At 40.2% G+C, this 12,724-nt stretch overlaps 1 protein-coding gene across 1 annotated transcript in view; it reads right to left on the bottom strand.

The window, feature by feature from the left end:
* The window catches only part of CTPS2 (CTP synthase 2), a 118,137-nt gene that overhangs the window by 1,937 nt on the left and 103,476 nt on the right, over positions 1-12,724 (bottom strand). Inside the window, exon 18 of the mRNA XM_036270244.1 lies at positions 7-117. Within this exon, the coding sequence (XP_036126137.1) occupies positions 48-117 (70 nt within the window). The 3' untranslated portion in view covers positions 7-47. The remainder of the gene's footprint in view (positions 1-6; positions 118-12,724) is intronic.

Raw genomic sequence — 12,724 nt, 5'->3', positions numbered from 1 at the left:
TCTTACCTTCTCAGGCAGTGCCTGTTATTCTGAAGCGTGTATTAGTTTCAGCTTATTTCCAACTCAGCTATCCTTGGCTCTGAAAAGCTGTCATCACTGGCATCGCTGTATCTATCACTAGATCAAAAGAGGAACTAATTTAGCAAGGTATCAAAAATAAACCCACCCCATTTACACTTTCCATAATTAATCCCCACTCAGAGACAATACTAAGAAATACTCTATTATCACTTTCCCCTCACACACCAGGTCTCCATCTTTTGTCAGAGGAACTGATCACTTGCTTTCATCTTAAATTGGAAGTAACTTATCCAGAAAATGTATAAAAGCATTTCAATTTAGATTAAATTTATAATCTTCTGAAGACCACTAATCATTTCTAAACTTCTACAAAAGCCTTAAAAGCAGATTGCTCCTGACCTTCTTACCTACTGTCTGCTCTCTACTAGAGGTATTATCTTAATAAATTAAGTTAAAATGAAAGCCTGATCTGATGAACCCATTTATTTTCTGTGAATCTACTCGTCATACTGTAGCCTAAATCACAGTGCATTTGAGATTAAGCATCATTCAGTCCTATTCCTGCTGATCTCAACTTCTTCTCAAGTGCAATAAATAGCATAGCATAAAGTAGTACCTGGACACTCACAGTTTTTTTCCTTTTTCACCCTTCTGATAACAACTGTTTTCTTTAGCAACACAAAAGGACTAGAGAACAGTGAGAGTAGCTGTACATCCCTTGATTAGGTTAGTCACTCTTCTTTTGGTCAATGGCAGGTTGGGTTTTGTCTGTGTGTTTGAGGACCACAGCAGCTCCCTTGATAGCTTCAATGTGGAGGAGTTGGTCATACACTGTCAGCAAACTCCATGGGGACACTGAACTTGGTGGTCATTAGAACTAAGACATGCATGTTGGCTCAAGACCCAGGAAACACCCCGTAGTAGTGGTGAACTCACCTTGAAATCCTATCTGCTTCATATCCTATTTTCACTAGGATTTATGGGTCAGCAGCATGAAAGTTTCCCAACACAACCAACCTTCTCATAACTTTAAGAATTTGAGAAAAAATTTGCATAACTATCCTATTTTCAAATTAGAAACTTTATGAGATGCTGCAACTACCTCGAGTCATATGGAATATTCAAAACAGGACCAATTATTGACATAGATGTTGCCATGTTGGGGTTCCTGAGAAATATACTTTCTCCATGAGATAGCCCTGCAATTGTAGTTTTGCTCTTAGCTGTGTGCTCACTTTGGGGTTCTTTTAGCTTGATTCCAAATAAGTCAGCAGAATGATCAACTCCACAAAAGTTCTACTGATCTATGGAGATAACATTGCCAGGAATTAAGTGTTTCATGCCTTCCCTTGGCCAAGTTTTTGCTGACTTCTAGCAATAGAAGTCTGAAATCCGTGATAGGTGAAAATCTACTCTTTTTTTTTTTCTTTAAAGGAGGGGAGGGAATTATGTTCACAGGTTAGAAAACAAGATTTACTCTCAACATATGAAGCATGTATCAATAAATACATAAACAAAATCATAAAAGCCAACCTCACTCTCCTCCCTGACTTTTGGACAAAATTAGAAAGGGTGGGCATGGGAGGTGCCCTAGAGTATGGAGAGGAGATAGAAAAAGATTAAGAAGTGGCAGAAAAGACAAGGTATGTTAGATAAATATATAAATCAACATATCCTTAAAAGCAATCAGGAGACCTCTTGTTAGATTTTACTTCAGGAAAATCAATTCTGCTGTTACGAAAGGGTTTTCCATAAAGAAAACACAGGAATAACTAAAGAATGTTTTAAAAAAAAAATAGCCCCAGCTCAGCCAGTGTGGTTCAGTGGGTTGAGCATTGTACCATAGACTGAGAGGTCCTAGTTCAGTTCCCAGTCAGGGCACATGCCTCGGTTGTGGCTCAATCCCCAGTGGGGGCCGTGTGGGAGGCAGCCCATCGATGTTTCTCACTCATTCTCACATTGATGTTTTTCTCTCTTACTTCTTTCCTCTCTCTAAAAATAAATCAATACAAAATATATTTATAAACTAGTCCCAAATGTTGATATGTCCTTATCCATGCACTCCCACTACTACACAAATGCAGAATCCTTCCTGGTTCTATGAAACTTCACCTGTCATAGAATTAGCAAAGAAAGGGGATTTGGAAGTTGTGCTCAACTCCCTATTGAAAGGGTTAGTAATGTTTTAAAGGGTAAAGGTAAAAGCTTGCCAAAGGCAGAAACTGTGGAAATTTTGTTGCCTGCATGACCTTTGCTCAGCCTTTGTTGAGTACGGATAAGGCTTATCTGGATTATCCACAAGGCAATGGATAACCCAGCAGATGCCAGAGGAGATGAGATACCAGACCAGTCCTGCTGCAAAGTAGACAATGGGCCAGCAAAGTACATCAGCTGGAACTGCCAGAAGCTAAAAGTAGAGTATATACCCGACACCCCAACCCTGATTTGAGGCTGAACTCTTTTCGGCTCAACCCACCTGCACCGAGGCGCATGCAATAAAGCCATTTTGCTCTACATTGGCCTTATGTTGTGGATGTGATCTCCTGCCAGCTCAGACCTTTTACCAATCTGAGAAGAAATGAAAGTCAAGGGTGTTCAAGTGATTCACTGGACACACAGCTTGTTTGAGGTGGGGCCAGAATCCTCATCGTGCTAACCCAGGCCACAAGCTCAAGTTTAAGCTGCGTTGCAGTGGGTCAGCGTTGCCTCTCAGGATATGTCACCTGATACCACAAGTGAGGAGGCCCAAACTCCATTTCCCCAGTCATCAGATTTTATGCCTGCTTCCTTCTCCATCTTTCAGCCTGGGGAAGAGTAGGATGGCCCCACACCTTCCCTGTCACACTCCTGGTTGTACCGTTTATTGGCCGTGCACTGGTCACTTGACTCCTGAGGGTCTAGAAATAGTAGAATTAATACCTAAAATCTCACCAAAATGTTATGAGGGCCAAAAGGGAATGTATAAATGTGCTCTTGAAAACTATACAAAAATATAAGCTGTCACTATTCATGGGAGCCACATATTCATAATATGGTATCTTGCAAAAAGTTATGGAGGCAGGCAGGAGGGGGTTGGAGCGGGAAGGAGGGGGTCAATGGGGGACATCTGTAATACTTTCAACAATAAAAAATAAATAATAAAATAAACCAAACCTGCCCCCCTTCCAAAAAAAAGTCATGGAAATATAAAGACATCATGAAAACTGCCTAAGTGCGTTATTTTCAGAATTGTTTCCTGTACCAACAGTAATTCCCTACCCGCATTAGCAAGTGAACTCTGGTGGGTGTGCTTCTAACTTAATCGCCCTCATTTCCTGTCTAATGGCTGTCTGCCCCAAACTCTGCCTACACATCAAAATGTCACAGGCTGAGTCTAATAAAGTGGGGCTTGGTTTGGCTTTACTCATCTCCAAGGCAAATGACTGGGTTCACTAACATTCTTTCATATGTGTCAGAGGCCAGGGGTAAAACAATCAAATAAACCATTACACTCAAGAACAGAATTATCAAAAGAAGCATGCTGCTGTGGACGAAAAGGGGCCACATTCTAAAACTGAAAAGCTCAGGGGAGGCCTGCTTGGAAGTCTTATAAACTCAGAGACCTATAATAACTACAAAGAATGGTCTGAAATTAAAACTTTTTAACTAGCCCTGGCCGGTTTGGCTCAGCAGTTAGAGCGTCGGCCTGCAGACCAGAGCCCCGGGTTCGGTTCCCGCTAAGGGCACGTACCTTGGTTGCAGTTTGTCCCCAGCCCTGGTTGGGGTTGTGTGGGTGGCAGCCACTCGATGTGTCTCTCTCACATCCATGTTTCTCTCTCTCTCTTCCTCCCTCTCTCCCTCCAGCTCTATCTGAAGATACATGCAAGAATGTCCTCGGGTGAGGATAAAAAAAACAACAACTTTTTAACTAAAAGCAGTTTATGGCAGGTAGTCATGTCCTAGACCAGTATCTTTCCTGACAAAGGTCAATCTTCACCTTAGTTGAGCCTATTGTCTTTTTGCATCTATGATAACATACCTTTGGAGTGTTGGGGTATCTTTCTTCTTTTTCCAGACCCCTCAGGGACCACAAATCCCCTCATTTCTATTATTATCATGTTAATTGTTGACTGTTAACTAGCCTGTACCCACCTACATGTGTTTATCATTTAACTTTTATGCAATCCCAAGGATGTACTCCCCACCCCCACCCTGCCTTTGCTTTCTCCCGCCTCCCTAATCTATCACCAGTGGATTTCATGTAATCCACTTACATCTTCTCTTTTGATTGTAATGTATGAAATAAGGTGCAAAACTGCCATTCTCCGGAAAATTATCTCAATCCGTTGAGGTTTTGCTTCCCCACATTTGTCAACAGTTTTGGCTCAAATAAACTCACAAAAAGTATTCACAGATTTTAATGTTTCTTACATTGACCCTGCCAAATGTACTGATTTTATGGCATTTGTGTGTTCCAACTGCTGGAAATCAAATGTGGATCATTACCCACATGCAGAACAGCAAGGGCTCCTGCACATTCAATCAAATATGGGTGCTACTCTGAGACACATGTGACTTAAGGGTTCATTTCTGTTTCATACAAAACAGACTTAAAGAAGTCCTAAAATATACTTATCTGGGTATATTTTCACTTAATTCAAAACATCTCAGCTCTATCTTAAAACTAACCTGTCTTTTTAAATAATCTCTTACACACACACACACACTTTTCAGTGGGGAGAGTTATTAGATATTTAGGTCTTGCATGTTAAATGTTATGAAATGCTACAGCATACGGACCCATTCATGTGTGTCTTGTGACATTTGAAGAGGGGAAAGTTTTAAACTTGCACTGCCCAATATGATAGTCACAAGCCACGGTAGCTATCTAAATTTAAATCAAAGTCAAATAAAATTTAAAATTCCATTTCTCACTTGAACACATTGAGCCACACTTCAAGGGCTCAATAGCCACGTGTGCCTGGTGGCTATAATTTTGGATGGTGCAGATTACAGAACTGTTCTATCATTGCAGAAAGTTCTACTGGATAGTGCTGATTTAAAAATAAATGAATATGATTTTTTTTTTTTTTGGTACATGCCCCTAGCGGGAACCAAACCGGGACTCTCTGGTCCACAGGCTGATGCTCCAACCGCTGAGCAAAACCAGCCAGGGCTGATTTTTTATTTTCATTTATTGATTGATTCTAGGGAGAGAGGGAGCAAGAGTTTGAAACATTGATGAGAAAGAACAACAATTGGCTGCCTCCAGCATGCCCCCCCACTGGAAATTGGGCCCACAACCTGGGCATATGGCCTGACCAGGAATCGAACCAGCGACCTCTTCGTGCATGGGTTGATGCTCAACCACTGAGCCACACCAGCTGGGCAAATGATTTTCTAAAAGCAATCCATAATCACCATGCAATGGTCCTCCTTGTCACTCCCTAAAAAGGTTTTTCTAAAGGTCTGGCTATCTACAATTAAGTTAAATCATGGCAAATCTTTCTCATGCATCCATGTGACTCCCAAATAATGGAAGCATTCTTTTCAAAAAGTGTTTCACTGTGCTATTTCTTATAAGACAAAAATCAAGCCCTGGCCGGTTTGGCTCAGCGGTTAGAGCATCGGCCTATGGTCCAGAGAGATCCGGGTTCGGTTCCCGCTAAGGATACGTACCTCAGTTGCAGTTTGTCCCCGGCCCTGGTTGGGTCTTGCGGGAGGCCACTCAATGTGTCCCTTTCACGTCGATGTCTCTCTCTCTCTCTCTCCCTACTTCCCTCCTACTCTCTCGGGTGAGGATAAAAATAAATAAACAAACGAATGAATGAATGAATGCAAACTTAAAAAAAAAAAAAAGACAAAATCAAAATCACCAGCAGCAAGGCATGGGAATCGCTTACAACCTGGCTTGATTTACAAGACTTGACAGCAACAGTCTACATGTGGTTCTTTGACAAACAGAAGCCTTGTCACAGTCAAGTTTGTTTTGTCACAGTCAAGTTTGTCAAAGACTCCTGGTTCCTAATAAATTCCCAATATAAGAAAACAGATTCCAAGGCACTAGGGCAAGGATACAGTAATGCCTCATATATTCCACCTTTTATGCTACCCTGAGGGCAGCCATTAGACCATTTTTTTCTCCATTGACAGGAAGAGGTGGTTGGAATTTAAAAATTTTAATGGCATACTTAGGATTCCCAGCATGCATGAGTTCCTACAATACTTTCTATCAAAATCCACTTCATGTGGGAAAAGCATATTTTAAAACAGGTTGCCATGCACACAGTTTTCCCCAAAGCATTGTTACTGCTGTACTTCCTTCCTTCTCAAAGAGCCCCTGGAAGCCATAAAATATAAGAGCAATGGAATAAAAACTTAGTATGCTTTGAATGAGTTTTGCACTGAATAGTAAATGGCAGAACGCAAGCCCAGCAGGGCACAAAGAACACACTAGTCTACATCACCATTAACTCCATTCCTGGCTGCCACCACATCATCAGCCCACAGTGACCCACAATCAGTAAAGAACACCTTTTAACCAACACTTAATCCCTGAGGGGAGGTACACTCAAATGTGGTTTATTAGCAGTACTTCAACCAGAAAAATTCTCAAGGCATGCAGTTGGAGTCAAACAATCACAGAGAGGGAGCTGTTTTCAAAGATGCTTAGAAGGACTATTAAAAAAGAAAGCAAAAACATTTCCCAGTTCACTCTCACTTGAAATTTAACAAAGGGGGAAAAGTAGTATTTTCATGTCAGTTTAAAGTTTACAAAGCACCATCTCAACTGTTTCTCACAGCAAACCTAAAGGATGAAGATCCTGAGAAGAGATCAGGGGATTGCAGGCTGTTCCATATGCATTTGTGTGGATTTTATCCTGTAGTCAAGGGAAGCCGCTGAGAGTTTTAAGCTCCAAGATAATGTAGGAAGATCATTCTGCTGGCAGAAGATGGATTGAGAGGAGGAAAGCTGGAGGCATAGGCACCAGCGAGGCTTTGCAGTAGGCAAGAGATGAAGGGGACCAGACCTAAACTCAAATTAATAATAAGACCATAATAATAATCATATTTCCCATTTAATTTCCTACCATAGACCAGGCACTGTTTTAAGTGCTTTACATTTAGTACAAAACTTATCTTCATTACTTGTTGGGGAGTGGGTACTATTACCATCCCCTTTTTATAAAGAAACTGATGCACAGACGAATGAGGTTACAGTTCCACCTCCAGGGCCTGAGTACTGAGGCCTAGGCCACACTCCTTGCAGCGTGGCAGATAATATCACTGGTGGTGCATTTCAACACCCAGATTCTCCAGGACCTGCTGACTATGAGCAATGGGGGAGGAGGAAGAAGAAATCTGAGCTTAGTCTTGGAGTCCAGCCAGGTATGTGGATGGTGTGGATGGTGGTACTATTGGGAGGAAGATATCTATCCTGACGTTAGTCACAACCCTGGCGCCTAGGAGCAGCCACTGAAGAGAGAACGAGCTATAATGTGGCACTTCATACACTGCTGGGGCTGTGCACTTGCTCGTCGATGTCCTATCTTAGCTGGGGGTCTGTATCTAAGGATTCCTAGATGAAGGTCATTGGATGGGGGCGCGGGGCAGGGAGCTTTCAGGATATGACCACCAGGCAAAGACATTCAAATTGGTATGTTGGGGCAGTTTTCCCAGAAGTGAGTCCACAGCTTTCATCACATTCAGTTTTTGTCCTGGCCAGTTTGGCTCAGCAGTTAGAGTGTCGGCCTGCGGTCCGGAGAGACCCGGGTTCGGTTCCCGCTAAGGGCATATACCTCGGTTGCAGTTTGCGCCCGGCCCTGGTTGGGTCGTGTGGGTGGCAATCACTCGATGTGTCCCTCATCACACTCATTTTTGGAAGGTAATTTGTCAGCCCCCAAATGTGGAGAACCATTATACTATATGATGAGTCCTTTAGGACAGAGAATGTGTTCTTATTAGACTAGCATTTGATTCTCTTTGTTCCCAGAACTGTGGCTGGGATAAAGTAAATGTTACTACATATGGTGCTTTGGGGGAATGCTGAAGTATGCAGCCATTAAAGCAGCTCAGAAAAATGCACAAGAGGTATTAAGTTCAAAAGTCAGGCTTTGTAATGAATGAAGAATTTGTGGTGATGCTTTGAGAGCATATGAATATCTTGTTTCCCACAATATTTTTGTCCAACAGTTTTGGTATCCACTGATGATCTTTATTTGGCTCAGTTATAATATCAGGGGTTGCGTCTGTGTTTTTAATTGGTCTTAAAAAATTTTTTTCTGAGTTAAATATGGAATTTTAAAAAATATAATGTGTTATAATTCAATACTGCCACTATTCTTTTTGATGTTCAAACTGTCCAAAAGGAGACCAGCAGGAGCCCTATCACACTGGCTTCTTTCTGTGAGCTTATAGAAAACTTCCCCATTGGGGTGTTGCTGTTTTTTCAGCTCTTTCTTTCTTTAAGTCCAGCAATACATTCCAGGTTCATCTTGTACTTTCCCTGCCAAAGTCCTGGATTCAATAATTTCTTCCAGGAGCCCTAGTTCATTCAGTTGGGAATGGTACTTTAGGAACCAAAAATGGAGAAAAATATTCCTTTACAAAAGAGATATCCAGTCACTACCTTAACCAGGTGATTAACTTAGCATGATCCACTGTGGGACAAAAAAAAAAAGGAATGTTATGAGCTTTATGTGTCTCCCAATGTGTAACAACAGCCCCAATGAACTATTCCTCAAAAAATGTCTAACCTAATTCTAATCATGGGAAAACAATCTGATGAATCCAGATTCTGGTCATTTCTACAAGACAACTGGACTAGACTCTTTATAAAAGTCAATATTATTACAAAGGAATATACTCAGCAATAAAAAGAATGAGATCTTGCCATTTGTGAAAACATGGATGGACCTTATGCTAAGTGAAATAAGTCAGACAGAAAGACAAATACCCTATGATTTCACTTATATGTGAACTCTATAAAAACAAGACAAATAAAGAAAGAAAAGGGAAACAGACCCAGAACAAGTTGATAGTGGGTGGGTGGATGGGCGAAATTAACAAAACAAAAGAAAAAAAAGTCAATTTTCGGAAAAACGAAAACAAAACAGGCTGATTTCTCCAGATTAAAAGAAATTTAGGAAACACACACACACACACATATATATATAATGTAGTGGTTCAGAACAGGTCACACCAAGTTATACTTCTGTGGTATGTGGATTATTTTAAGCTGAAGGCAACAGAGACCCTGCAGGCTCATGAGAAACTTTCATCTCTCTCTTAAAAAATGTAAATTAGGGCCCTGGCCCATAATAATAGTTAACATCATAAATAACTTTGTATGACCTATCTATAAGGGCAGGGTAATTACTGAATAAATGCTCTTCTTATCAACTTGTAATGGCCTTCGTTTTCTCTGAAGTCCCAGGTACCTTACCTCATCCCTAGTGCAGAATGTCAGGTATACACATTTTCCCTTTCTGTATCTGAAAATCTCATGTATGCGTTGTCTCTGACTCTCTCAAGTATGTGAGGTTCCCATAAGTATATATGTCATTAAATTCGGTTATTTTCTCTTGTTAATCAGCCTCATGTCAATTTACTTATTAGACCAGCCGAAAAGAACCTTGAAGAGTAGAGGAAAGTCTCTTCCTCCACACAATAACCAAATGAACCTTGAATGGATCATTGACTACATTTTTATTTTTACAAAAGCTAAAAAAGACATTTGGGAATAAATGGAGAAATTTAAATATGGACTGGATATTAAATGCCATTGAATGAATGTTAATTTTCTTAGGTGTGATCATGATATTGCAGTTATGTGAGAAAATGTCTTTAATTTTAGGAAACGTATGATGAGTATTTAGGGGTGAAGTGCTATGATGTTTGCCACTTAAGTGGTTCAGAAATAAGTTTATACATACACATACACACACACAGAAGCAAATGTGGTAAAGTGGCAACAACTAATAAATCTATATGAAAGGTATACAACTGTTCACTGTACTTCATCTTTCTGCAAATTTGAAGGTTTTCAAAATAAAAGAGTTAAAGAAAAAATACATATACACACACACAGATATACTCACTATTATGATTGCAACCATTAAAAAATGATATATGAATAAAGAACAAAGACTAGAAAGAAATACTCATAAATGAGTACAGTCACTGTGTTAAGCTGGTAGGTTTATGAGTCCTTTTTTTTATTTTCCAAATTTTCTGTTACATCTAGAAGTCAACAGAAAACAAAATCTTCCCAGGCTGGAAGTCAGCATGTCACTTAAAAGGAAAATCCAAGCAGTCACCAAAGAAACACCAGACACAATGGTTAATGAAATGGGTGCCTTCTCTCCCTGACTGCTGCCAGGACTCAAGGTTAAAAGTAGAAAGGGAAGGGTAAGCACTAGGAGAGAAATGAACTTAGATCCTAGGAGCATGCAAGAGATCAGGAAATGGAACTGGCTCCAGGTATATACTTCCTTTGAGGACCCTCTGGTTATAGGTAGTTTCAACTTTTGGGTTTGGTCTGAAATAGTTAAGCAAATACATTGAATCATCCAAATAACTTCCTTCCATTGTTTCTGATTTGCCTGCCTCCTGATTTGCCATGAAAAGACGATTTCTCTGCAGAAGAGTATACGGTGGGTGAAGACCTGAAATCCAAGATTCTAAAATATAGGATAAAATGCTACTCAAATGTCTTAAGATTTCAATGTTATACTTTAAAAACATGTTTTCCCCAAAGAGGTGCATTTCTGTGAACTGCTGACTGAACCCCATTTAAGTTCTTGCTTTCCGAAAAAGAATGAGTACCAGCGGAGCAAAAGAGTTTTACTCTGACCTGACAAATGGGCATGATAAATACCAGCATTATAAAAACTGTAAGTTGCCCTGGCCAGTTTGGCTCAGCGTTTGAGCATCGGCCTGAGGACCAGAGAGTCCCAGGTTCGGTTCCCACTAGGGGCACGTACAAAAAAAATAAAAAATAAAAAAATAAAATCCATAAGTTGTGCCCAGCTGGTGTGTTAAGCATCGACCCATGCATCAAGAGGTCACCAGTTCAGCCCTGGCTGATTTGGCTCAGCGGTTGGAGCGTCAGCCTGGGGACCAGAGATTCCCGGGTTCAGTTCCCACTAGGGGCGCGTACCAAATAATAATAATAATAAATAAAAGTATGTTCTTTAAAAAAAAAAAAAAGGTCACCAGTTCAATTCCTGGTCAGGGCACATGCCCAGGTTGTGGGCCCAATCCCCAGTGAGGGGCATGCAGGAGGTGGCCAATTAATGTTCTCTCTCATTGATGTTTCTGTCTCTCTCTCCTTCTCCCTTCCTCTCTCTCTAAAAAAATCAATAAAGAAAAAAAAATTGTTTTAATAAATAAATAAAAACTGGAAGTTGTTTCTAAAGTTGGTGTGCAGTGATTATGCCCAAGAGCCTTGCAGGGCGGCCACAGGGCAGCCCCAGAGACACACGTGCTAAAAAACAACCTATGAACTTTAGCCTCTGATCCCACTTCTGTTTCTAGTTGCTTAAAATGGTTTTCTAGACAGAAATTATGTGCTTGTTTCTAGATACGAAAGAACTGACAATTGCAAGTACCGTTGTATATTATAGGGTGGAGCAAAAAAGTAGGTTTACATATGTATGTGAAACAGTTTATTCTTGTATTATTATTTATTAATTATTGTATTATTTTCCATACAAACAACTATAAATATACTTTTGCCCCACCTTGTATATTTAAGTCTTCTAAAAATTTTTTTCTTACATGAAATATTCTTATTCCATTACATCACATGCCAGCAAGACCATGCAAATTTGTGGTTACATTGTATACAGGGGACAAATTATGTTTAGACACCAGGGGAGAGATACCAGAAAAGAATTATAAAGATTTCTTTAATGGACCATAATTTCCCATTGGATTTATTTATTCTAAAAATGGTTTATTATATTTGTACAAAAGAGTTAACACAGCAGGCCCGAGGCTATCTCTAGAAGTGTCTGCTTGCAGGGGAACTTGGGAAATTGGCTTTCAGAACATGTTCTTCATTACAAACTGATAAGGTCATTTCATTGGGCCTAGGCTCTCTATACAAACAATGTGATTTATGGTAAACATCTGCTTTCCTTTTGGGACTCTGGAATTGGAGCGGTTGTTGAAAGAGAAAGCCTATGTGACCAGCCCCCAATAAAAACCCTAAACTCTGAGTCTCAAATGGGCTTCTCTGGGCATACACATCACACACATGCTGCATTTTCGCTGCTGGAGAGAGGGTGAGCTCTGTGTGACCTCTCACAGGAGAGAGAGAGAGCATAGGAAACCTGCAAACACATTTCTCCAGACTCCACATATACCTTTTTCATTTACTGATCCAGTAGTGTGTGCCTATTCCATCATTGTAATACATTTTAGCCATAAATACAACTATGTTCTGATTGCTTCTAGAAACAAGACCCCCAGAAACAAGACTCTTAGTTTGATTGTTTATGTAACTTTTGATTCGCTTATAAAAGCCTAAAAAAAATACTATCCTAAAACTGTTATGCATCTTGAACAAACCACTAAAGTCTAAAACCAGGTGGAATAGTCTTCATAATTGCTGTCATTCCACACATAGTGGAGTAGCTGAGAATTTAGCTCACCAGCTCTAGATCCCAAAATGATATTCTTACTGCAACTTCGCAGGCACTAAAAGATAAATGTTCTC

The sequence above is a fragment of the Molossus molossus genome, unplaced genomic scaffold (genome assembly GCF_014108415.1).
Source record: "Molossus molossus isolate mMolMol1 unplaced genomic scaffold, mMolMol1.p scaffold_m16_p_2, whole genome shotgun sequence".
Taxonomy (NCBI): Eukaryota; Metazoa; Chordata; class Mammalia; order Chiroptera; family Molossidae; genus Molossus; species Molossus molossus.
This window is presented reverse-complemented; position numbering and strand designations above follow the sequence as displayed.